This window comes from Typopeltis vanoorti, chromosome 3 (genome assembly GCF_054136105.1).
Source record: "Typopeltis vanoorti isolate ZY-2024b chromosome 3, IOZ_Tvanoo_1.0, whole genome shotgun sequence".
Lineage (NCBI taxonomy): Eukaryota > Metazoa > Arthropoda > Arachnida > Uropygi > Thelyphonidae > Typopeltis > Typopeltis vanoorti.
In genome coordinates, this window is record NC_143551.1 from 91055883 (window position 1) to 91083374 (window position 27492).

The 27492-nt window shown below is 34.2% G+C and overlaps 1 protein-coding gene across 6 annotated transcripts in view; it reads left to right on the forward strand.

The window, feature by feature from the left end:
• The window catches only part of LOC150108380 (dual serine/threonine and tyrosine protein kinase-like), a 261870-nt gene that overhangs the window by 206874 nt on the left and 27504 nt on the right, over positions 1-27492 (forward strand). For all 6 annotated transcript variants that reach the window (XM_090390729.1, XM_090390726.1, XM_090390728.1 and 3 more), the window contains 2 exons: positions 5447-5530; positions 24727-24976. In XM_090390729.1, the coding sequence (XP_090246855.1) occupies positions 5447-5530; positions 24727-24976 (334 nt within the window). The remainder of the gene's footprint in view (positions 1-5446; positions 5531-24726; positions 24977-27492) is intronic.

Consider the following 27492-nt stretch of genomic DNA (forward strand, 5'->3'; position numbering starts at 1 on the left):
TTCAAGAGAAAAACGTTACTGAGAGATGAAATTCCTCGTGGCATTATTATCCACATTCAAGATAAAAGCTGGATGGATGAAACAGGAATGAAATTATGGATACAAAAGATATGGGCAAAATGTCCAGGTGCATTGTTTAAAAAGTCTGCAATGTTAGTGTGGGATCAATTCAGAGTGCATAAAACAGGATCAACCAAGAAGCTTCTAAAAGAAATGAATACAGAATTAGCTGTCATTCCTGGAGACCTTACAAGTCAATTACAACCCTTTTATGGATCTATTAATAAACCATTCAAAAATTTTATGCAGAAAGAGTGGAACAAATGGATGGCAAAGCCAAATCACGATGTTACAGCAACAGGAAGTATGAAACGGCCAACAATTTCAGAAGTATATACCTCGGTGAAAAATTCATGGGAAGCTGTGAAAGAAGAGATGATTATAAAGTCATTTAAGAAATGCGGGATAAGTAATGCGATGGATGGTACTGAAGATGACACAGTTTTAGAAGGGAGTGACAACAATAGTTCAGACGAAAGTAATACGAACGGTGACATTAACAAGACGAGTGATAGTACCGAGAGTGAAGATGAACTGAATATTGCTAATACAAATGATTGTAACAATAAATAAAAATTAAGTAAGAATTTGTAAATATCTTTATATAATAAAATATTTTTTCTAAAAATCGTCTCATAAATTTGGGGTGCGCCTTATCATCCGAAACGGTAATTCTTTTATCTTATAATTAATTTTTTAATAGCTATAAAATCTAAAAAGTTAAACGAAATGCTTCTTGGCATGTATTGACTGGCTCCCTTTTTTGGACCACATCTAGTTTCAATGGTATAATTATATTCCAATCATTGGTTCAAATTCTTGCACCAAACTTTTCAATTCAAATAGATCAAATCATGCTGTCAGAACTGTACTATATTTCATCATCTCATTAAACTTTTTCTGTTATTGAAATTTTAAATTTTATAATTTTTGTTTCTACTTATGTTAATCAATTAGTATGATTATAATGTATTTCATAAATAAAAAATTTTCACATGTTTGTAATTAAAGAATAAATACATTTATAATTATTTGTGCTTGAATGAAATATTATACCAAATTGCCTTACCTGAGGGTGTGGTGGTACACTGATGTTACTTAACCTTGAAAAGGGGATACACTAATATTGAAAGGCTTGGGAAACACTTGTTTAAGCCAATAAGAATACAGTTTGGTTTGCTTAATCCCAAATTGCCAGCTGATCCTTATTTGTTCGGTATCCAAGTAGATACCTACTTATGAGGTATATCATGAAAAGGTGAAGATTGGACATTGGGTCACAGGTGAGAGCAATGAGACAATAGTTAAATGGCTGACTTTGGTCTCCCTTTTTGGGTACAGGCTGGATGTGGCCTTGCTTCCATGTTGTTGGGTATATGCCAGTAGAATAAGATAGTTTATATAGATGATACAGGATGGGTATCAGTTCTGAAGCACAACCAGAGGAATTATTATTTTGGGGGACTCCAGGAGTCCTTGGACTCATCGAGGGAGGCCCTAAACATCATATCCACACAACTATGCAATTACATTCTCACAGTATCTATCATACCTTGTCTTGAACTCGTTCACCGTCATAGCACCCACAACAGACTCTGGCAGCTTATTCCACTCATTTACCACTCTAAAAGTAAAGAACCCAGCTCTAACACCCCTGCTAACCACACTCTTGCCCAGCTTCCATAGGTGTCCCCTAGTTCTCCCACCACCAGATCTCAAAAATATCCTCTGAATTAATCCTATAGAATCATTTTAGCAATTTGAATGTCTCAATCATATCTCCCCTCCTCTGCCTATCAACTAGTTTCTGCAACCCACAAATCTTCAACCTGTTCTCATATGGTTCATTCCATAGACCTGTTATCATCTTAGTCACTCGCCTCTGGATCCTCTCCACCTCCTCTCCATCAAGAAGGAACCGAGGTGACCAAATCTGGGCACAGTAGTCGAGATGAGGTCTTATCAAGGCTCGGTACAGAGGTACAATAACTTGCTTGTCTCTGCTCGTCAATGTATTTTTCAACAACCAAGTGAGTTGATGAGCTGATTTAGCTACTTTTGCAATGTGCCCCCTAAACTTCATCTCCCTATTCACCAACACTCCCAAGTCCCTGGCCTCATCAATCTCTTGGAGTACAGTTCCACCAATGTGGTATACTGCTGCTAATCTTTTCACCCCAAAATGCATAACCTTACATTTTGTCACATTAAATTGACATCCATTCTCCTTAGCCCAGAACTCCAATCTATCTAAGTCATCCTGCAAGAGTTTGACATCTTCTGCATTCACTATTGCCCTACCCAACTTTGCATCATCAGCGAACAAATGAATTGTTCCACTTAGATCCTTCCCTATATCGTTAATGAACAGATTAAACAGCAGTGGTCCAAGAACAGAACCCTGCGGCACACCACTAGTCACAGGCCGTGTTTTGCACTCCACTCCTGAATAAACTACTCTTTGATATCTCTCCATCAACCACCCACCTATTCATCTCACCAACCCTATATCCATTCCCATGTGTTGTAGTTTACGGATTAGTATTCCATGTGATATCCTGTCAAACGCCTTTGCCAGGTCTAGCAGTATCACTGTAAACCCATTTCCCTTATCCAGTTCAGCCGTCACCTTGTTATAAAACTTGAGCAAGTTACTGAAGCATGATCTACCCTTCACAAAGCCATGCTGTCCCTTGTACAGTATCTCGTTTTCATCAATCCATTCCTGTATTTTTCCCTTGACTACTTTCTCTAAGACCTTGACAATGACTCCTGATATGCTGATCGGTCGGTAATTTGCAGCCGTAGTCTTGGATCCTTCTTTATGCAGTGAAACTATTTTCCCCCTCTTTCCACACCTTCGGGACTAAACCAGACCTGAGACTCAGATTAAACAACATGGTCAAGGGCACTGATAATTCTTTAGCCACTTCACGCAAGACCCGTGCCGGTATACCATCCAATCCCACAGATGTGTTCACATTAAGGTTCTGTAATAGACTAGTCACCTCCACTTCATTCATCACTATTCCCGTATAAACTAATGGTTCCTTCATTTTTTTCAATGTCACCACCTGGATGATATGCTTTTGCAAAGTGCGCGCTCAGTAACTCCACTATATCGACTGATTCAGTGACCTCCTTACCATCGTCATTCCTTGAAATCATTTTGCCGTGTACAGTTTTTTCTTGCTTGCAGCATATTGAAAGAACTGTTTGGGATTCTCTTTTGCTTGCAAAGCTAGTTTCCTTTCATAATCCGCTTTTGCTTTTTTTACCACACTCGTTACCTTTCTGGCCTGCACTTTATACCGTTCGTGTGCCTGCAGGTCACCCCTTTCTTTAAATTCCCTCCACAGTTGTTTCTTTTTTTGCAGCTCAAGCTTAATGGTGTTATTCATCCATTTAACCCCTACTTGTTTTACTATTCCGACCCTAGGTATACAATCAGCCATTACCTCCTGTAAATGCTCCTTGACCACTTCCCATGCTCTATCGATGTCCAGCCTTTGCAGTTGTACATGCCATACCATCTAAACCAGGAGCCTTATTTGTATCAAGTTTAATGAGAATTATTCTGATGTCCTTTTGGCAAAAGTTCAGAGGAGACATGCAGTGGGCAGTTTGTGATGTATGTAAGTGATGATGTATTAGGATGCAATAGAGGTGGCAACATGGACGGGCAGAATCTATGAGCAGGAGGCAAGTTTATTGCATTTAATTCTTATGAAGTCTGCTTTGGAAGCATTGCTTTTTTTTCTTACATATGTTTCTGATTGTTATGTAATTTGAATGAGAAGCTGGAGTTTTAAATTTAAACCATTGAACATAAGCTGCATTTTTATTATGAATGGCAGAGGCACATTTTTTTTGAGAACCAGGGTTTGGATACAGGTCGGGAGTTTGCATTGGAGTGAGGAATGAAGGCTCTCATTCCTCACTCCTTACTAGTTCATTAAGGTGTTTGGATCAAGAGTGAAATTAGTAATTTAATCATGGAAAAAGCAGTGTAAAAATTTCAGAAGTCATCCCAGTTGGCACAATTATAGTGCCATAAGGTATGAGGCTGAGATTAGCTGGGAGGAGGAGGATGACCTGTAGAGAAGGAGAAGACTGGATTAAGATTGTAGTTAGAGTTGCCAAGTGGAGAGCAGACATTCAGGGTATATTTGGAGGGAGAGTTAAGAAAATGTCAAGAATGTTGTTTGAGCGATAAGGATTGTCTAGTATTCTGGTTGGTAGACTTACTATTTTGTGTTAGGTCATGATGATGATGACAAATTATTGGCTTCCCTACCAGCTTGATGTGAAAGTTCGAGTAGGGGAGTTAGTTTGTGTTATGTATGTTAAAATCCCCAAGGACAATCTCACAATTTGGGTAATTAATTTGTGAGAAATTAATTTTTAGTGATAGGTAGTCAAAAAGGGCAGCAAGATTGTCTCAGGAGTGCAGTAAAGGCAGCAAATGAAGGCTGTAAAGTGAGGTAAGGAAATCTTGAGCCAAAGCAGATCAAAAAGTGAGGGATTCCAAGTTGGATAGTCTTTGGCAGGGGATATTGGATTTTACCAAAGCACATGCTCCATCCTTTTTGTGAAATGCATCATGTAGGGATAGTTGAGGCAGACTATGGTGGTGGAGGTTTTGTTAGGAAAAAAAGATCAGGTTTGATGTCTGTAAGTGGTGATGTATGTCACTAATGTTTGTATTAGTGCCTTGAATGTTGGTGAAATGAATATGGAAGTATTTTTCATTAGAAAAAGTTTTGGAATTATTTAGGGTAGGTTGGGGCATATTTTTATTTGTTCCAATTTTTTTATTATATTTTTCATAGTTTTTATTTTTATGGGAGTTTTTTTTTTTTTTTTTGTATCTGCAGTTAAAACTAGTATTTTTATGATTGACTTTTATGTGAACTGGAAAGTTTGGTAGTGAAGCAGAGGTGATCTGTTGAGAGGTAGAGTTGACATTGGGAAGTTCTCTTGTATGGTAGAACAAAGAGAAGGAGTAAAGACAAGGGTCCATCCTTTGAGGTTACAAATGGAAGTGGTGAGCAAGAGGGTGAGGAGTGGCTGTTTTGCATTGAGAATGGTTGGACCATGGAATACATTGCATGATAGGGTAGTGAGAGTAAGAATGGTAAATGAGTTTAAGGAGTGGTATGATAGACTTCATGTTGTCTAGGATGGGCCTCCCACAATGAGTCGTGTCACCCCATGGAAGTTCTGAATAATAATAATAATTAATAAATTTCAGAACCGCATTAAGTATAGTAAATGTTCACTTTCCTTTCATTTTTGCATACTTCTTTATAGTATATTGCATTTCCTATTTTTGTAATAGGAAATGGATCTATAATTTTGAATTAATTCTATTATACTTTATCAGGTAGCTCTTGATGTTGTTCAAGGTATTCGCTTTCTTCATAGTCAAGGGCTTGTGCATCGTGACATTAAGCTTAAGAATGTCTTGGTGAGTGCTGATTTATGCTATAATATATAAAATCACCAGTGTATAGTATTGCCTAATTAAGTTTGCATCATTACTGGCTTTCTATTATCAGTTTTCATTTCAATTATTAATCCCATTTGTAAATTATACTTGTCAAGAAATAATATTCTTGTTTTATCCTTTATCTAAGTATAAGCAAACAAAGTTTGCGTGCAAAGTATCTTCATGACTATCATTACTTGTACTGTATATAGAGACTGATGATTTCACATCAACTGCCATAGTATCCTATAATACAAAATACACTTCCTTACAGAAGCATATAATACTGTGCATTAAAGGAGGATCATTACCCAGACCAGTTTCGACCTGTATTTAGGTCTCATCAGTGAGAGCCAGACCTAGTAAGATGCAAAGGTTGAATTAATATAGAACTCATATTTCTCATGGTAGCAAAAAGTGTATCACTTTATCAAAATATCCATCATAGATAGTGGTAGAAAGTGTTTTCATTTGGTTAGAAAGTAAATTATAATCTTATTTGTCAGGACTCCAATATTCTCAAAGTTTCAAATTCTAATTCTCAAAATATATTTGTCTTCTAAGGTTCTATTAACTGAATGAGTCCACCCTAGATCTTGAGCTGCTAATACACACAGTTCAAACAAGATAGACGATAACAATTGGCATTTTTTTAAAAAATGCTGTGAACTATGTACTAGCATGATGAGTGATAATGACAGATGTGTGAAAGATGTAGTAAAATGATGTATGGTTAACACACGCACAACTATTGTTGACTGTTGAGAATGAAATCCCCAGATTTTTTTTCAAGGAGAGGCATTTTCTTATTTAAATTTGGTTGATGTAGTAAGACTTCAGCACTCTCCTTGAACAAGTATTCAAATTTAAAGCAGCATCAGTGACATAGTCAAGTTCTTGAGTAGAAGATTCTGTGATTGGTGTCAATTTCATGTATGCTAAACCAGATTTCTTGTAGGTGATTGAAGATTCACATTCTTGTAATTGTTTTTCCACAGAGCATCCAGTTTGTTCAAATTACAAGAGGTGGCAATGAGAGAGAACTTGATGCATGCCTAAAAGAGATCATTTATTTTTAGAAGAACAGTCAGGAGGGGAGACTGTTGATAGGGAAAAAAAAGTAGGTCCAATTGTATTTCTTGAGGACTGTTTGAAATTAGTTTGGGGATGCCCGAAATATAGGGAATTGGAATTCTCTGTACTGGCTCTAGTTTTTTGGGAGCAGGCTTGTAGATGTAGAAGTCAAAAATTTGCAATGTTTTCCACTGGGAGAAGCTGTTCTTTTGCATGATATGCTACATGTAAGCAATTTTTTTTTTTTTTAATTCAATGGTGAAGCTTTTCTGTGGTGTAGATATTAATTTTTGTTAAGAAAGCTGGTAGAGCATTTTTGGGTTGCAGCCAAATGGCAAAGACATCATCCATATAACATGCCCAAAATTGTATAGGGAAGAATAGGTAAAAGGGTAAAAATGTTCAAGATAAAAATTGGCTAGTGACTGCAAGAGTGGGCTTCTGGTTGCAGTACCATTAATTTATAGAGTTTATTTTGGTACAAACAATAGCCTGGAGTGGGTGACAAAGTTGAATAATTTGACTATGTGACTACACTACCTTAGATTAGCTATAATCACATATTTTTTCCAACCAGCTGCTGTACATTCCTGTAATTTTCTTGAGAACTCTTACATTTGTGATTTAATCTTTGATCAGCTGTTTTATTTCTAGTCCAACTCTCAGATCCATTAGTTAAACATCAATTTGAACATCTCTTATATACTGATAGTTTACTGTTTGGGCAAATTCCTCTCTTATTCCATGTTTACAGTGCTTCACTTTACTAAAATCTGTTCATATGATGGTTTTCAATATCAATCATGACCAGTGCCCATTTATATGATGCTGCATTTGCTCACACAACAGTTTTAGTGACATGACACTGCTGTGGTCAAGCAATGCACAGTTTTCGTGGACTAAGTTTGTTTATGATTGTTGCTTGCTGTCTCTCTGTTTTACTCTGAATTATAAACTGTTTATAACTATTATTTTATTTGTTAATATTGGCAAATGAAAATCAAAGTAATATACTGTTGCATCAAGCAAAAAAGACATAAGCTTATTAAATTAGATACTAAGATTAAAATGATTAAATTTAGTGACGATGGTATATCAAACATGGAGATAAGACACAAGTTAAATTTACCTTGCACTACTATTGTTACAGTTATTAGTTTAGTGAAGTGACAAGTGCCATACTGTTAATACTACAGTTAAGCGTGACAGTCTTATTTTCCAAAATAGGGAAAGTTTTCATTTCAGCGAACATTTTCTGCAAAAATTATTCTATATTATTTGTTTGCATAACGAAATAAATAAATGCTTTATTTATGTCATTTATGCACAGCATAAATGACATAAAAAATAAAATAAAATATATATGACTGCTTAAAATATTAAACCATGATATGCGTCTACAAGTGAAGATAAAAGGCAATAATTTGCTATGTGACAAAATTCACTGCATAATGGTGGCTGTAACTTAACTTTTCATATGACTGGAGCACACCTGTAAATTTAATCAGCTGGTAAGCCATCATATCAGCTTTGCTTATTCCATTGTCAATTCCCAAATGCAATTTACTATTTTCGCTAAAAATTGTGCCTAAATAGCTAAAATATTTACCTGTAGAAGTTTCTTCATGAGAATGATTTGTTTTTCAAATGCATTCTCATGAAGAAACTTCTATAAATGCATGAGAATGCATGAAGAAACTTCATACATTCTCATGCATTTGCAATCCTGCTTATTTTCACATTTTAGGTTTTTAAACCAAAGTTTGATATAGCACTTATTCAATGTTCAGTTTAATTAAAGCTTCTGAAAACTTTTAATCTATTTATATAGGAATATAATGTCATCGCTATAAAATAAGGAAACAAGTTTAATGCTGATTTTGATAATGAGTTTAATATCACTTTCTTTTATAATGTCCATATAGCTAATGAAAATAGTGAAGATAGTATATGCACCTTTGCCTTATACCTAATTGGATAAGACTATCTTGTGCATCTTTCAGTTCTACTTTCTGAGTTTCAACTGAAGTATAGGCTATATACTGATTTGTATAATATGTAATCTACATTATATAATTGTACTGTTTATTTGTGCTTTTCTAGATCTACAAAACGTAGATCGTAGTTAAATTTTCATGATTTCTCTACTGTTTGTCATAAAATAAAAATTTAGTCTAGACAACCATCTCTTTTGCTTTAACCCAGTTGGTTCTTCTCAAGTATGATTGCATAAATCTCACCTGGAATACTATCATCATCAAATTCCTGCCATGTGCCCTCAAGGGATGTACAGGATATGATAGCACTACAAGAAAAATTTACATCATTACTAACTTCCTATCTACAATTTTCCTCCAAATCAGTCTGTTACCTGTCAAGACTCCGGCATTATCAGATCTTATATTTCCATCTTCTAAGGCACTTTTTACTGTATCAATCCACCTATATCTTGGTCCCCTCTGGGTCTTTTTCCTGTCAACCTGGCAGAGAACACTTGTTTTGCTAATCTTTCCTCTCCCATTCTGTTTAAGTGGCCATACCACCTGCGATTAGCTCTGCTAATCTCAGATGGTATCACTTAATACTACTTTCCTAATATCCTTGTTTTTAATATGCTATTGTCATTGATGCCATCTGTTCATGCCCCCTAATTTTTCTCAGGACTCTCATATCTGCAGTCTCTAGTCTTTGATCAAGTGTTTCACTTCTGACCTAGCTTTCAGATCCATAAGTTAAAATTGGTTTGAACATTGTCTTGTCAATTCCAAAATGCAATTTACTATTTTCACTAAAAATTGTGCCTAAATAGCTAAAATATTTACCTGTAGAAGTTTCTTCATGAGAATGCATTTGTAGTGTTTTGATTAATTTCTCTCTTATTCCATATAAATTTATTCAGTTGACTTCCTACCATACCAGCTTTGTTGATTCTGTTTATTTCCATATTTAATTTAACATCTTCACTAAAAATCGTGCCTAAGTAGCCGAAATGTTTTACTTGTTCTATAGGTTCTCCATTCACAATACAGTTGATATTTCCAATGCTTCTGCCTATTTTCATTGTCTTTGTCTTGTTATTGCTGACCTTCATACCATATCTATTGCAACATTTATTCAATTTAGTCAAGGAATCTTGCAGACCTCTAGCAGATTTATTTAGAATACCTAATAAAGAAATTCTTTTGCTATTCTCACATTTTATTTTCCTTTACAGGTGAGTACTAAAAATAGCTCTACTTCAATCATCTGGAATTTAAGCTTTTTGAATTATTCAGTGTAGCCACTGGAAACTTTTATGCCTCCATATTGGAACATTTTTAGATTTTGATTCCTTCTTCTACCTCAAGTATTAATGAATACTGCTGATAACATTCCTCTTGAATATATCACTGTTCAGTCACTGCTTCTTTCATTTAAAAATTTTTCAAAGTACTTACTCTGCACATTCAGAAGATTACTTTTAATATAATTTATCTTGTCTGCTCACATTTATTTTACAGTATTCTTTCCTTCATTTCTAAGCTTTTTCAATAGCTTCCAAACTATTTTATCACCTTCACAATATTTTCCTTCTACATTCTTCCTGTGTGTTTTTTATATACTTTTGTCATGACCGAGACCCTGTAGTTCAATCACTAGAAACCATTTTCGTATTGAGTTGGAAAGGTGAATCAGCCATAAGAACACACAGAATTAATAAACTGAATATGTGATCTCATAGCCTTAGTTACTTTGGCCATAATTTAAAACACCCAACTTCGACTTTCATAAATTAGCTTTCTTATATTTTTCTCTGTGTACTCAGGTTACCTGCTTGCTTAACTTTCCAGGAACTTTTGACATGATTTCTTCTTTCTAGGACTGTTTTTAACTCCTGTTCTCCATGAGTTTGTTTCTGTCTTTGAATACAACTTCACCACATACTACACTGGCTGAATCAGTTTTTTTTCTTCTGTGGATTTTGCCACTGGCTCTCCAAGATTTGGTCCTTGTTTTCAAAATCTTTTGCTATTTTTCCAATAATATTTGTATATTTGAGTCTACAGTTCATCTCTGAAAACAGCTCAATTTATTTTACACTTTTTATACATATTTTTATTTTAAGTATGATATTTCTTTTTTATTCCTTCTTACAACTAATTAGTGATTGCTTCCTATTTCAGATCCCTTGTATGCTCTTGTACTCTGAACTAATGTAAAAATATCGCTATCAATGCTTAATGCTGTAGTGTTCATTTTATCACACTTTTTTTTTCACTCCTCTCATCCAAACATTTGCACTGAACACATCAATGAAGCAATTCTTATTAGTATCAAAACATTTATTTTGCATTACACTTTAACTCTTGTGCCTTATATAAGTCTTGATTAAAGAATTGTGCCAAGGCCGTACAAGAAAAGAACTAAGCATAATTGCAGTTGACATTGATTGAATTTCCATATTCCTTTTCTCTTTACACCAAAGCCCAAAATAGCTGAAAGCAAACTATCGTCACATCAAGAACTGATTTTTGAAAGGGCTAAATGCAGGAAACTCACATCATATCTAAATAGCAGTCATCAGGGCCAGCTCAACACGGTAAGCAGATGATGCGTCGCATCAGGGCGCCTTCTTCAAGGGGTGCTGAAGTGAGTCTAAAAAATAAAATAGAAACACATTTTAATATTATCATTTATTAAATGTGGATATGCACTAAATGTGGATATAGTGCAATATATACACTGTGACTTTTAATAACATTAACAAAAACTGCAAGTTGTTTTTCACTATATGTACTAAAGAGCTGGCAGGGGCACTAAAGCAGCTAGGAGCTTGCCCAGGACGTTCTGTTACAGGGGCACCTTACACTACCAACTTTCTCAGACAGTATTCAATATCTATTACTTCATTTTACCATTTGATAAAAGAAGTAAGCCAATATTGTTATATCTGCCGAAGCAGATACTTCTAATTCAGGACTATATCTTTGTGATCTAAAATCATTTGTTTAGCTGTCTGTTGACATTATTCTAAGTTTTAGAAATTCTATTCTATATTTTCACCATATAAAAACCGTTTACATGTATGCAAAAAAAAAAAAAAAAAAGCTCAGTAGTGTTTTTTTTTCCTTAAAAAATTCCAAATATGACGACTTTTACTGCTGCTGGAAATAGCATTTGTCTTAGAAATACTAGACAATAATCTTCTCAGTTGGAGGTAAAGGCTAAAAGCTTACATTACTCTCATTGCTACTGAGAAGAAAGACCACCTCTTCAGAAGTCACACTAAAGAGCCTCAAGCAGTAGTGCATAATACATGAACAATGTCTTGTTTTGTTTTCATTTATATCCTAAATAGAAATGCCGAGATTTCTTTTACAGTCTGATACAATATTTATGTCAAAATAATTTCTTAATTTATAATAATCACGATTTCACTTTTATTATCAAAAACTTATAAGTTATTTGATGCAATTATTTAAGAAAGAAAGAAATATTTGAATTAAAAGAAAAATAGGTGCATATGTGTTGCATAAGTGTTCAGCTCTTTTTTTTTTTTTTTTTTTTTTTTTTTTGTGGGAGTGGGGAGGCACACTTATGCATCCTGCTGTTTGAAATAATTTATTTTCAAAACTGTTCACAAGACAATTGTTACAAATGTAAATCACTTGGAGAGCATACTCATACATTTTAGTGTAAAACTGCAGTAAAAGTATGGCTACTTTTACACCTATCTAAATTAGCGATAAATGTCTTTTCCAAATATGCGGTAATTTTTTCTTTGTACTAAAATAAAATGCAAGATAATGATGATAATAAGCATAATAATAAGAAGAAACTACATAGTATTTTATTTTTCATTGAGTGGAGATTTCAGAATGAAGTGTGATTTATAATGTAATTTTTATGAACAGAAAGTGCATGGTGATTATTTTCTTGCTATTTTTGTCAATTGAACACCGGAAATAATGAGAATGACTAACTATAGCAGATTTGTGATATTTATAACCTCTTGACTTGAAGAGTGAACCTGTGTTACCTGGAATTTCCTCCATTAGGAAATTCCAAGTCAATATTTTCTTGTTTCCAAGATACACGTATATATGTGTGTGTGTGTGTGTGTGTGTGTGTGTGTGTGTATTCCTGAGCTTCTACTCGATTGTTATGGTACATTTTAAAGAATAAATATTTAATGACTTTAAACCAAGATAAAATATTAAGTTTTAATGAAAATTATATAACTAGTTTCAGCCTTTTACAGCCTTCATCAGGTATCCACTAAAGGTAGAACACAATAATAAAATTGAAGTTACAAAAAACTGAGAATTACAGGCAAAAAATGCAATACATAATTGACACAGAAAACGTTGTATTTTTCAAGTTGTTCTATCTAACGCGCTATTGTTTGTTGCATGCGTGCTTGCAAGTTCTCGTGAATGCCAGTATTGAACAACTGCAGCATGGCTATCAGGGATGTTGTAACTCAGTACCTTACATTAGTTCAGTCTCCAATAAATCGGCTAAAGTCCTTAAAAAATAGAACATCAGGACGTTTTTCACTGCACTCCCTAAAGTCCATTCTCTTATAAGCCATCCAAAGCCTATTCATCACAAAGAGAGCAGACATCAGAAAGAGAGCAGAATAATCTTGTTGAAACAGTTGGAAAAATGTTATGGCTATTGTACTGAAGTTTTACTCTAGATTTAAATCTTGTTCTGTGTTGTCTTTTTATTCTTTCCAATTCCACTGGTATCTCTACTGCAGCCTAGAAATTGGCTCATATTCAATCCATTCTTAAGAAGAGTGACAGTTTTCATCCAACTACTACCCAGCTCCACTCATTTCATTTTTTTTTTTTCCCTGAAGTTATAGAGAAAACAATTAACATTATACTTGAAGTCTCCACTAATAAGTGATAGCAATATGGATTTCCATTGTCAGTCATCTTGCTCATGTTACCCATCTTTGAACAAATGCCATGGAAAAGTTTTGGGAATTTCAAGTGAATGCCCTTGATATCTCTAAGACATTTGATTGAGTTTGGTTCAGATATATTAAGATCCCGTTATATGAACTCTCTTCTGAATTCTGCCTCTAGGTCACTAGTTTTTTTTTTTTTTTTGGTCTGAATGCACATTTGTGTGATGGCAGATGATAATTTATCTTCTGTCTGGTAGCAAAGCCGAAGCAGAATAAAAAATGTAAGTCCTAAATAATGCCTTCTCCTAGTGGGCTAGGATGGTTGTTCTTGGCTGTTGGGCTGGAATATTAAGGATCGGTGCTTCTCAGATTTGAAGCAGTCACCAAATATGTTGAGGTTTGGGTCTGCACAAACAAATTTTTGCAGACACATTCCAGGAAAAGTCTTTTATATTTAAATTTGCTCCTGTGGAGTAAGGTGACCTTTTTCCATTGTATCCTGTGGTAGGTGTCCAAAGCATGGTCAGCAGGCTCTGAGTGGCCATAGATCAATAGTGGCTTGTACATAAGCACTGCAGCATCCCCAAGGAAAAAATGAAAAAATTAAATTTTGTTTGTGTTTATAAGTAACTGCTTACAATATTATATAAATGCAGTACAACATGTTGAAGGTTACAGCTTATGTTTCAACATTGATTGAATATAGAAAGTTTTTTACCTTGGGTATAATATACGTTAATACGTTAAAGATACCAAGCTATTTTAAATATAAACCTGGTTTTAATCCATTCCCAAGTAAGCAAACAGACAAGTAAGTCAAGTTTGCGCCTGCAAGTCTTAGGCAACTCGTGGTAAAGGTGGAATAAGCTCTGATCACTGTTCTTAGTGTTTACCCTTAATGCAAAGCATTAAGGGTAAATGATGCTATGCATTAAAGTCAAGGGGCCACTGCCCATGGATTAAAATTGATTAAAACAGGTTTATATTTAAAATAGCTTGGTATCTTTAATGTATTAATTGATTGAATAGTTAATAACTGGAATTTTTTGATTAACACATTAGATTATGAAATAAATGCGCTGCGATCTAATGCAGTGTTGGAATTATTACGTTCGGTCAGTTGCAGCTTGATTCACCAATATTTGTTTGCACTTGTCACTGCACATAACAAGCGAATTCAAACACTGCTCGTCGAGCAGTGTCGCTACAGTTAAATTGTATGCTTGAGCACGTTATTTCTGTGAGATACGGAACTTTTATTATTGGTGCGTGTTCGTAGTGAGGGCGAAATATTTTTGGTAAGTCTTATTTTATCCTGTTAAAATAACATATAATTATTTATTTATTATAGATATAAGGCTGAATTATGACCAGTGTCACTGTTGAAATATGAAAAGAATTATATTTTCTCGATTATCGTTACATGAAACAAATGCACTAACACAGTGTCAGAATTATCACGTTCAGTCAGTTGCGGCTAGATGTGCTGATATTCGTTTGCACTTGTCACTGTATGTAACAAGTGAATCCGACACCGCTTGTTGAGCAGTGTCGGATTCTACAGATAAATTGTATGTTTGCAGGCAAAAATATTATTAAAAATTTTATTAATATTAAATTTTATATATAATATTAAAAATATTTTCAAATAATATTTTTAATAAAGCAATTTTTAATATGTACATTTACTTATAATAAATTGGTTACTGATTAGGAAAAAAATGAATTATTTTTCTTATTTTGTATATGCAGCACTCCTACTTAAAATTTTCACCAGCCTCCACTGCCATAGATGGAACTGAATGTAGTCCTTGTGTTTTGCGATTCTGTTATCATCCTGCATGTTTGGCTATAGTAGAACATCTTACAACCGCACATTACCTGGTAGACACCTGACTGGTCTTTGAGGGAGTGGATAAGGAATGCCAATTTTTTGTGTGGTCTGTAAGTGGTTACAAGGTTGTATTTTTTTAGGATTTTTGCTAGTTTTTCAGATGTGCCTTAGATATATGGGATGGTGATAGATTTGATATAGTCTCTTCTGGAGGGAAGGAGTGTGGTTTGGGGGTTCAATATTTTTGGTAAAGATTTGGTTGAGATTGTAACCATCGGCTAAAAAAGTGTTGTGAAGGTGTTCAAGTTTTGTGGTGAGCATTATTATCAAAGCTATTTAATTTATCCCTGTTGTACAGGAATCCCATATGGTGGAGAGAAGGGAGTGACTGTTGGTCTGTAAATTGAGCATTCAGATCCATCAGGTTGCTGTGTAATTAAAGTATCTAAGAAGGAGAAAACTGTTTATTTTATTTTTTTCCTGTTTCTAAGGTGAACTGGATCTTAGGGTGCTGATTGTTTAGATGTGCTAGAAAGGTGTTAAGAGCCTCAGAGCTATGTGGCCAAATGGAACACATCATCTCTTTCACAGAAAGTGAATTGGTGAATTTTTTCAGTGTTTATTGTGAATTAGTGAATTCATTCTGTTTCTACTGTTTTCATTTTCTACAAATATTTCCATGGACCAGAATTGGTATTAATAATTCAACTTCAACTAACAGAATAAAGTTTTCTTCATTTTCATATTTTCAAATCCAATGTTAAGTTTTTTTTCTTCTTCTTCTCACTTTTCTGTTTTCCATGGTACTAATGCACTTTATGTAGAACAACCTCTCATGGATGGGATTACCATAAAAAAATACATAAAAAACACATATTTTAGTACATGCTACAAAATGAGATAAATACTTCTGGATGGGTGAGTAGTTAACATATCCATTCTCTATGTAATAGCCTGTGGGTTTGAATCTCATCATGAGCATGGATGTTTGTGATTGTCTTTAGGTGGGAGATGAATTTCATTGTCTAGTGTGAGCCCACTGCCTCACTTATTGGGGACCTGAAGCAGCTTGAAAAAAGTTTCACATTTTGACTCTAGAGCAGGGTTTCCAGATTATGTAAAAAAACAATATAAAAATACATCAAAATATATAAAATTAATAAAAATATAAAAAATAATTAGCCCATCTGCAGTATTGCTGTACTATAGGTGCACAACCTCTTATTGGTAGGAGGCATATAAAAAAATATACTTTCCATCTATGAGAACTCTTAATATAACTGATAATCAACATCAGTGTAAATTTTTTGAAAACTGAAGAATGGTTTGGAGGTAAGTATTGCTATAAAGATCTATGTTCTGAAAGGTTTTGTCAAATAAAAAAAAAAAATTCAAATATACTTCCATGATGAAATATTGAGTTAAATTTGTGATCAGTTGGAGAGAGTCAGTGATATATAGAAAGAACAGAGTAAGTGAAGGAAAGGAGCATTTGTTCATTCTCGCCTGGTTGATCAAGTGAATACTGACTCCCCAACCAATAGGTCCTGGGTTTGAATCTCACTGGATATAAATGTTTATAAAAGCCTTCTCTGGATGAGCTTGTGTAGTTCCTTGTGCTTATAATGCTTGTCTTTAAAAAAAAAAATAAATAAAAAACTAGCATGCTAATAGGAGAATGGGGGAGGGTAATCCAGTAAAAAAACCCCGAAAACTGACCATATGATAGCTTGAGTGGCCTTTATACTAATCAAGCCAGTCAGATGCCTTACAGATATCAAGATAATTGTAATGTAATAAATGTAAACTGTTATGGCATTGGAGCATTTGTCTTGGACACCACAACAGGATGTTTTGCCAAATATGTTGTATGTTGGAGCAGTATCTCAGAAAAGAATAGTAACCAGTGGTGTGCCCAAGGGTTCTCTTCTTGGGGCTCGTGCTATTTAATTTGTTTGTAAATGATATTTCATGTGGATTGACTGGAGAACGTCAGTTGCTTGCTGATAATGCAAAGTTGGGGAGAATTATAAGGAACACTGCTGATGTTAATTCCTTTCAGGAAGATTTGTGCAAGGTATTGCATTTTGGAGTGCAGAGATAATGAGGCTGTGTACTGTATTCTTGGAACTATATGGTAGGAAGTGGATGAGATTTTATGGTAGGAAGTGGATGAGATTTGAGATCTGCGAGTGATGGTTGACAGTAGACTAAAGTTTAGAGGGCATATTTGTAGATGTTGCAGACTGCACATTGTATTGCTGCTGTAATCAGAAGTATGCTAACATATGACAGACACAAGAAGGCAGGCATTTAACTTCTGGAATCCAGATATGGCTACAAAGCACAAAAAAAAATTTTTTTTTACATTGGAACTGTCATGGGTTCCTTGAAAATCTGGATAATATCCAGGTCCTTCTGCAGAAACATAAACCTGTTTCTGTCTGCAGAAAACATTTAAAACCCAATGAGGCTCTCCACATTAAGGCATTGCACTATTATCTGTAAATACAGAACCAGATATGGACCTGCTCATCAATGAGGGACTATCCTCTTATGCAACCATATCTCTTTTTGCTATATCCAACTAAACACCTGGATGTTGTAGCCATCTGTTGCTCAGTGAAATCTTTTATTGCATTATTATAACACAAGGTTTTTAGTTAACTCAGACCAACCTTCATAATTTTATATCGCATTTACTTTCACCTATACTTCTTATGGGCTACTTGAATGGCCAATGCTTGACAATAATGACCCCCCCACTTTAATAATGGGGGGAGAGTGATCCTGTAACTTCTATTATCATCACTTCACAGGAATCATGTTCTTTGTCATGGATGTCCAAACTGAAAAATTGACCAGGCTAACTGGAATACTCTTTTGCATTTTGCAAAATTTAATCCTGAGACAGTCAGCAAAACACCTTTTGGTGGTACATGTTTGTCTAGGGCAGTGACAACTGCAATTTCCAAAACCTCTCAATTTCCAATCTATCCAGGATGAAACCCTGAGCACCAAGCAGCTAAAAAAAAAAAAAAAATAAAGACAGAACATAAGGTATATTTTGGAAATACTCTACCATATCAAATCTCACAGCTCATAAGTAGTCAGGCCAAAGCATGTTACATTAGATGTCAGAATGAAAAATTATTTTGGATCTAATTTACATCACCTATCAATCATACAACCAGTGCAAAAGTGGTATGGAATAAAATTCAGAAAATGCAGGGTGGATATGGAACACACCATTTGTGTTTACCTTCAAAGATAATGGACATGTAGTTGCTGAAACCAATGACACTAAAGGAGAAATCTTTGCTAGAATATCAGCAACAGCTTTATATCCTTCTGAATTTTTTTATTGAAAGAACAACAAGAAAAACAGCAGCTTAACTTCTAAATGGGTTAGGACTATTATCTTCTTTTCAATTCCTTCTTACTGAATGGCTGATAATAGTCCTAACCCATTGGACTCTGATGCCAGTGCTGTTAGGCCTGAAGACATCCATTATGAGATAAAACATCCCCCACCACACCACACCATCATCTATGAATCTTCTCCTTTTCTTATACAACAGAATACTTGAGGAACAATTTCCGGATTCATGGCATAAGGCAATTTTCATTCCTTCCCAAAGCTAGGAAAAGATCCAAAACTTGCAAATAATTACCATCCCATTGCTCTGACCAGCTGTTTTTGTAAGATCTTGGAGAAAATAGTTAATGTCTGCCTGCTATGATATCTACAAAGCGTTCCCCCCCCCCCATGCATAATGTAGCTTTCATAGACACCAGTTGATGTTGGACCATTTGATCCTAGAGATGCATTTCTGAAACATGAACATCTGTTTTCTTTAATGTGGAGAAAGCTTATGAAGTCTGAAGATATGGTATATTAAAAAACCTTTATAGTCTAGATATCAGGGGACATGTCCCTCTTAATATGTTAAAATTTCTTTCTAGCTAAGTTTTTAATTCCAAGTGGGAAAATACTATCCCAGCCATACTACCAAGAGGATGATATTCTCCAAGGCTATCTTAAGTATTACCATTCTTGACTGTCAAAGTAGACTCAGTCACTGAACAACTTCTTCCCACAGTAGATAAAGCACCATATGTTAATGTCTTCACAATTTACTGTCATGAGGGTTATTGAAAAGCAGTTTTCAATGACTTTCATGACAATCTTTCTCTATTTCATGAACAGTGTTATATATCTGACTTTAGGAAAAGCTGTTCTTTTGGGTAGATGAGGTTATGTTTATGCTAATGGTTATTAAAAGGGTGTTACTATTACTTAAAGATACAGTGGGTAGTTTAAATGGCACAGCCAGACAGTAGATAGAAAAATGGTGTGCAACACTACCATATTTCCAATCATAGTATATTGGGTTGAGTTTGACTGTTTTGATAAGTGATCAGCTGTGTTCTTGAAGTCAGGCTGTATTCATTTTTTTGAATAAAATTCATTGATTTAATAAATATAAACCATTCTTTGTTATAATTTTGTCTATGGTTACAGTAAATTGAAAATTAATTTTGAAGTCTTGAGGAACCAAAAATCACCATCCTCAAAATAAACAAATTCAAATTAATGCACATTTTCATAAAATTTGCTCATGTTCATCTAATATTACCTAGTTTACTCTAAAATGAGAAGAGCAGAACTGAACAATCTCAAAGTGGTGTTTACAAAAAAAGGTCATGTGACTTACATTGGGTTCTGGAACCCATGTTGAAAACTACCTTATCAGGCTACCCCCATTTCTTCTCATCCAAAACACTCCATGTACCTGTGCAGTTGTCAGTTTTCTGGGATTCCTTTTTTATATGCACCTCCAAATCAGCCTTTGTGCTACGAGAATGCAGAAGAACTGGCAGTGCCTCTGGTGAAGTTGTTTAATCTAAATCTCAGCTTTTACAATGTTTCCAAGGGAATGGAAAGAGGGTAAGATAGTTCTGTTACTTAAATTCATATTAGTGTTTCACAGTATAAACAACACCAAAAGATGAAGGAATAAATTAATTTATTGAACTTACTAATATTTTGCTGCTGGTTTTCTACCCAGCATCATCAGAGCACAAATTATAACTGTGACAAGCACTGCACTTAAACATTCAGTTTGTTTCTGAATGTTTAAGTTCTGACACAGAACTAATTATCCTAACAAAGTGCCCTCTGTGAACCGGTTAACCATAAAGTTAATTTGGAGAAGTCAGGATATTTAGTCTCATAATGGTTGTCACCAGATCTTTGACAATTTGATGCAGCCATACCTGTTGAGGTTGGGAGAGTGCATTTGTAGAAAATGCTGATTCTAAACATAGTCTTTAATGACTTCTGTGTAAAAGCAATGTCTTCTTCCATTTAATCCTATGTGAAGGAGTATCCAGAGCATGTGCTAGTCCTGACTTGTTGTAAAGATGATCACAGATGTTAACTAATCTATCTGTCTCTCCAAAGGAAGCCAAACTGCAGACACAAGGAACTTATGCATTCCAGAATGTGCAAAAGGATGAAGTTGATTTTTAGAAGAGCAGATGAAGGTAGCTAGTTCTATGATCAGTTTAAAAGTGGATGGATATCATATCTGGAGAGAACTTCAGCTATCTTTCTGGTTGCCCTTTAATTAAATTAAAGGCTTAATTAGATTAAGGCGTAAGTGCTGGGAGGACATCATGTTGGAGGTTTAATGGAATATTTACATCACTAGGAAAGGATTAAAACTAATTTTAATGTTTTATGGAATATTTACAGCACGAGGAAAGGATTGAAACTAATTTTAATGTTTTATGGAATTTTATGCAACCATATTTATATGATTACATAAAACTTCTCAAAATTTGGGAAACATTAATTGTCAGAAGTCCCACTTTACATCCTAGGCCACCTACAAATGTCCATGGAGGATGCACCACATAGATAGGACTTGAGTCATCCACACGTTTCATTTAGTACTGTGTTGTCTTTGTGTGTGTGTGTGTGTGTGTGTGTGTTACACGTGTCATTTGTAATCTCTGATGATGTCTCATTGACTGAGACAAAATACTGTAAGCATTGAAATTAATTTTTTAATCCTTTCCTAGTACTGTAAATATTCCATTAAACCTCCAACATGATGGGATTGGAATAGTTTCAATGTGATCCTGTGTGTTGATTGTAGGAAGAATGGGAGTGGACGTAGTATTTTATCTATTTAACACAAGCTATAACCCATTGGCTAAAAAAGTGTTCTGGATCTCTGAACTTGATTTTAAAAGGTGTGTCATTTGAACAAACTCTGGCTTGGTGAGTAAGTGTTTTTTTAAGGATGCCATACTATTGAGATGGGTGGTGGTCTAATTGCTTATGTAAGTACTTTCCTGTATGTGTGGGTTTTCTATAATATTATTATCCTAAGACTATGGAGTCAGACTCATCTGGGAGATGAGTAATTGGATGAAGAAAATGGTTTCACTATGATGCTGCTGGATTTTGCAAAAGCATGTGAGAATACCACATGGAAAACTATTAGATAAGTTGGAACAAATGGGAATGGATATGAAGCTAGTGGTATGAATGAGGTGTGGCTGAAAGACAGATATCAGCATCCATCAGAAATGGAAGAGGATAATGTGCCATTAGGAAGTCATCACTAGTGTATCTAGAAAGGCTATTCTTAGACTCAACATCTTCTATGAAGCACTCCCCAAATCCCAAGAAGTATGGTTGAATTAATAATCTGGGAGACAGTCATTATGAGACCAAATAGCCCAACTTCTCCAAATGAACTTTAAGGTTAACTGGCTCACAGAGGGCATCTTTTAGGACATTAGTGCTGTGTCAGATACAAATGTTTCTAATGTTTTAGTGCAGTGCTTGTGGGCTCACAGTTATAATTCTCTGATGATGATAGTTAGAAATTCAGCAGCAAAATATCAATAAGTTCAATAAATTGATTAATTTTTTCATCTCTTGGTGTTTATATTGTGAAGCACTAATATAAATAATTATGAATAATCAACACCTTTCAATACATATCCAGACATAAAGATGGTTCCAAGATAGAAGCAGGAAATTACAGATCAGTTAAAAGTTTATTTTTCACTTGGTTAGACTATAATAAATTTAGTTTAATCCTTTATTCAAGTGTGAGCAAACAAAGTTTGCGTCTGAAAATATCTCCAGGACTGGGGTAAGGTAGTACAACACTGGGCAACATGTAGCAAAGGTGGATCAAGCTAACATCACTATCTCCCATAATGCAAAACACATCTCCTTGCATATATTCCCTTAATGCATAACATTATACATATCTGCAAGGAGATGTGTTTTGCATTATGGGAGATACTGTGATAGGAGTGATGTTAGCTTGGTCCACCTTTGCTCACACTTGGATAAAGGATTAAACTAAATTTATTACACATTAGTTAGTATCTCAGGAGTGGTAGTTAAAATATTGAAAAAGTTGGTGAAGGTAAAATTCAGGAATGGGTGGATAGGAATATGATGATGGTTTTGTAAAAGGTATGTCCTGCGTTACTAACTTATTCACATTTTATAATAAAGTGACAGCAAACTTGGATGAAGAAAATGGTTTCACTATGATACTTCTGGATTTTCCAAAAGCATTTGACAGAAAACCACATGGGAAAACTATTACAAGTCAGAACAAATAGGAATGGATATGAAGCTGGTGGCATGAATTGGGGGGGGGGGGGCTGTAAGACAGCTATCAGAGTAGTGTATGGTGGAGTGGAATCAAAGTGAACTAAGATCACTGATCATCAATTTGTATATTAATGATAAGGGAATTTTAGGAGATATTCAGTTGTTTGCTGTCTACAAAACTGGAGAGGGCAGTAATTGATAAAGGTGATGTAGATATCCTGCATGATGGTTTAAATAAATTGGCAGTATGGGCAAAGGTTGTCAATATAATGTAATGTTACAAAATGTTAAGTAATGCACTTTGGGATATAAAGATTACATTTTGTATCATGAGGCTAAGGATTTCAGGGTGATGGTGTGAAGAGATTTGAAGTTCAGAAGACATATTGGAAAAGTTGGCAAAATAACTTAAAGGATTACTTGGATGCTGAAGAACACTTTGAGAAGTGAAGATAGAATGTTTTTTTATCCCTCTTTATTAGACTATGATATAGCCACATCTTGAAGAGATTTGGTCATATGGGTTTCTTGGGGATCAGGAGGTGGTTGAAAGAATTCAGAGATGAGTGACCAAACTGTTGACAGAACTGTGGAATAGACCCTATGAAAACAGATTGAAGAGGTTTGGATTGCAGAACTTAGCTGACAGGTGGAGGAGAGGGTTCAGATAGACACTTATAAGGTACTAAACGGAATCTATAAGATTGAAACAAAATAAATTTTTCAATATGTGACAAGTAGGGAGAGAACAAGGGGATCATCCCTGGAAGTTGTGCAAGTGTGGTTAGTAAGGGTGTGCAGACTAGATTTTTTCCTTGGACAGTGGTGAATTGAGTGGAATGGATTGCCAGAGGTTGCGAGTGCCCAGACAGTCAATGAGTTTATGGAGAGGTATGTAGGTATTTCATAAATAATGGTTAGTATGGGTCTCCAATGTTGAGTCCTTTAACTCCATGAAGATACTCATATAATAATAATAGCTTTGATTTTTAAGAGTAATGGCAACACTTTCATTTGAAAGTTAACAGCTTTTTAGTTTTCACTTACGTGTTTAAATTATGCAATTTGCCATCATAAAGTATGAGATCATTCTTTGGAAACTGCAAAAAATGAAAGAATTTTTTTTTTTTTTTTTCTGAAGCTATAATATTGCAAACTTTAAACAAAAAGCAAATTCATATTGTTCATGTAGCTTATATTCAAATTAAAAATTAGCTATATTTGAAATAAATACTATGAGAAGCATGTAAAATTGCATTTAATTAGCAAGGAAATGGGATTCAATATACATTCAAAAGTATTTTGCATTATCAAAGTTTAAGTTAAATGGAATTAGCTATTTTGATGTTTGTATTGCATGCCAGTTATAAAAACAGTTATAAACTGTATATTTTCATTTGATACATTTACAGTACCAAACTCAAAGTATATTCAGTATGTGCCACTATATCAAGTTGGTATTATAGTAACATCTACCCAGAAAACATTTTCCTTTTTTTTCCTTCTCTTTTAATACAATAAAGTTACTTAGAATTTGACAAATTAAATTTTATACAGATCTACTTTTAATGAGTATTTTAAGGCATGACATTACTCCTAGATAATTTTATCATGCTTCATCTAAAGCAATGAAGCTAATGTATAATTTATTATTTTAACTTGTTAAAATTGAGATTGATTTGTTGGTTTGTTAGTAATACCTTTTTCTTTAGTTGGACAAATCCAATCGAGCTAAAGTAACTGACTTAGGATTTTGCAAACCCGAAGCTATGATGTCTGGCAGCATTGTTGGAACACCAATTCATATGGCACCAGAATTATTTAGTGGCCGTTATGACAACAGTGTAGATGTATATGCTTTTGGAATACTTTTTTGGTATATTTGTGCAGGACATGTAAGACTTCCATATATATTTGAACAGTGTCAAAATAAAGACCAGCTTTGGAACTCAGTGAGAAAAGGTATATTTTTGAGCCATATACTTAAATATTATGTTTTTGTAAATAAAAATATTACAGTGTGATAGCTTTATATTTGTGGATACTTCTTGAAATCAGTAAAATAATCCTGATAGAACCTGCGACTTAATTAAAAGGAGTTTTCTTTTAGCAAAATTGCATTATAGTAAGAGTGGCTTTATAGTTGTTATGCAGGAGGTAAAAATTTCAAATTGTCTAATTTTAGGCATATGGTTGCTGCATGAACCTGAGATATGAAGATCTCTAATAGTTTTCTGAAAATAAATGGGAAAGCACATGTTAAATAACTTAATCTCTAATAGTAAATTTTTTTGCCACGTGTCAGAGGCTTAAGTACAGGACAGTGTTTGCATTGTTAAGTACAGAAATGGAACAGCCCACTATGCAATTAATAGAAAGATTATAAAAAACACCACATTAGTAACAAACTTTATATTTATAAAATATAAAATATTTTAAAATTAAATAACTATAATTAAAATATATAAATTTTTTAATTTTTATTATTTTTTTTATATTTAGGAATTTTATTAACTTACTAAAGCTATTGTGAATCTGTCTAAAATCTTTCTTTAATTGTAAATTAAGCTGTTCCATTTCTATACTGAAGATGCTTTTGACACAGGTGAAAATTTTATCATTAAAGATTAAGTTATTCCAATTTTAAAAATAGTTTTTCTGTTATATAAACTTTATGTCCCCCTCCCCTTATAGCCATTGTTTATAAAAGTATTTTCTGAGGTAGAGTTCACATTTTAGGGATGTTTCAAACAGATTGCTCTGGTTTGCAAATCCCAATGATTCCTGATTTTTGGGAATAGTAGTGATGGAAATGAGACAACTTCTGTGGGTTCTTTATGTGTCACAAATGTTGTAAAAAGTTATTTTGCAGAACAGATGTTTTGGATCTTATAGGGAAGTGCACATGACTAAATTGATTGTTACGACAGATTCAAAAATATAGGGGGGGGTACACTTTAGGTTTCAGAAGGGAGGAGATTTAATTCAGAGTTCATGTTGTGAGTAGGAAGCCTTCATTCTAAATGCAAATGCTGTGTTAAGTAAGCAACAGTTTTGATTGAGAACATAAGTGAAAATGGACTAATGATGCTGGACAAGAATTCTTTTTTGTCTTTCCCTCTAAGTAAAGAGTTACTTCTTTGATGGAAATATTCATTAAGAAGAAAAAAATGTTAAAGTAAACAAAAAGGTCATTGGTGCATCATTCATTGTTTCTAATTTTAAAATTGTTGGTGCTTGGAAGGAATGATTAGTTTGTTTCTTTAACAGTGACCACTAGTTGACTCTTTGGCCAAGTACTGCATCAAGCAATTATTTTAGTTTAATTTATGCAAGGTGTTACAGATTTTATTGTAGAATCATTTAAAAGTATTGCTTTTTTCATTGTAAATAGAATTATTAAAAATAATGATAATGACTTAATCTCTTTTAGTAATAACAATGTTTAGTTGGCTTTAAATATTTAATAACTGATCCATTCCTCTTTGGTTAGATTTCTACTTGATGGTTTGGCATTTTTAAGAATGTCTGCTGTATGTATGTATTTGCCTATATGGCTACCAAGAGTGAGGCAGTATCTCTTTCTATGTGAAACATGAAATCTAATGTAGACTTTTTATAAAGCTTTTGGCACTCTGGAGAAATTAAACCCTTTTGACAGCATTAGTTTTGTCTTGAATACAATAAATGCAAACAGAAAATACAACTACTTCCCCATCAATGCTTCCTCATCCACTTCATTAACATGATTAATAGCTTAATGTGCTTGCTTTCTTTTATTGCTATCATTATTGTTAATAAAATTATATCTGCCATTCTCTTGATCAGGTAGATTATTTTGGCTAGTCATTCTAAACAATGAAAAGAAACACTTAAGCATCACCAATAAAGGTTTTGTATTATTTTACTTGCAAGAGTGAGGCCATTTTAAATTTGATATTTATAAATTAAATTTGTAAATTATCATAACACATTTTCATGTGTTATGATAATTTACAAATTTAATTTATAAATATTGTGAACCAAGTACCCCAGTAGCACAATTGAATGAACAACGGAACATTGTGCAATTTGAAATGACCTGCATCTGATTCTTCTTGTCTTGATGAGGAAAATCTTTATATGGACTTTTTTCAAATGAAGGTGAGTGAGCCCATCTTATACAGATGTAGCAGGGTTTTTCTCCCAGAAACTTGTTTTTCATCCCATACACTGCCAATTGGCCATGAGAACACATGCCATTTTCAGACAAAAACAATATTGTTGGTGGTGAGTAGTAGATGGCATTGATATTACTATGTCACTGTGTGTAGTTGGGGAGTTAAGTAGTAGGAGAGATGTGAAATGCGTGTCCTGTCAGGTGTCTTCTCCCTCCAGGAGATTGACTACCATATGTCTCCACCATGTCCTATTCTGCACCTCTGCTGCATTCCTCATATGAGAGATAGGTCCAGTCTTCTATATTTTTCATCCACTCC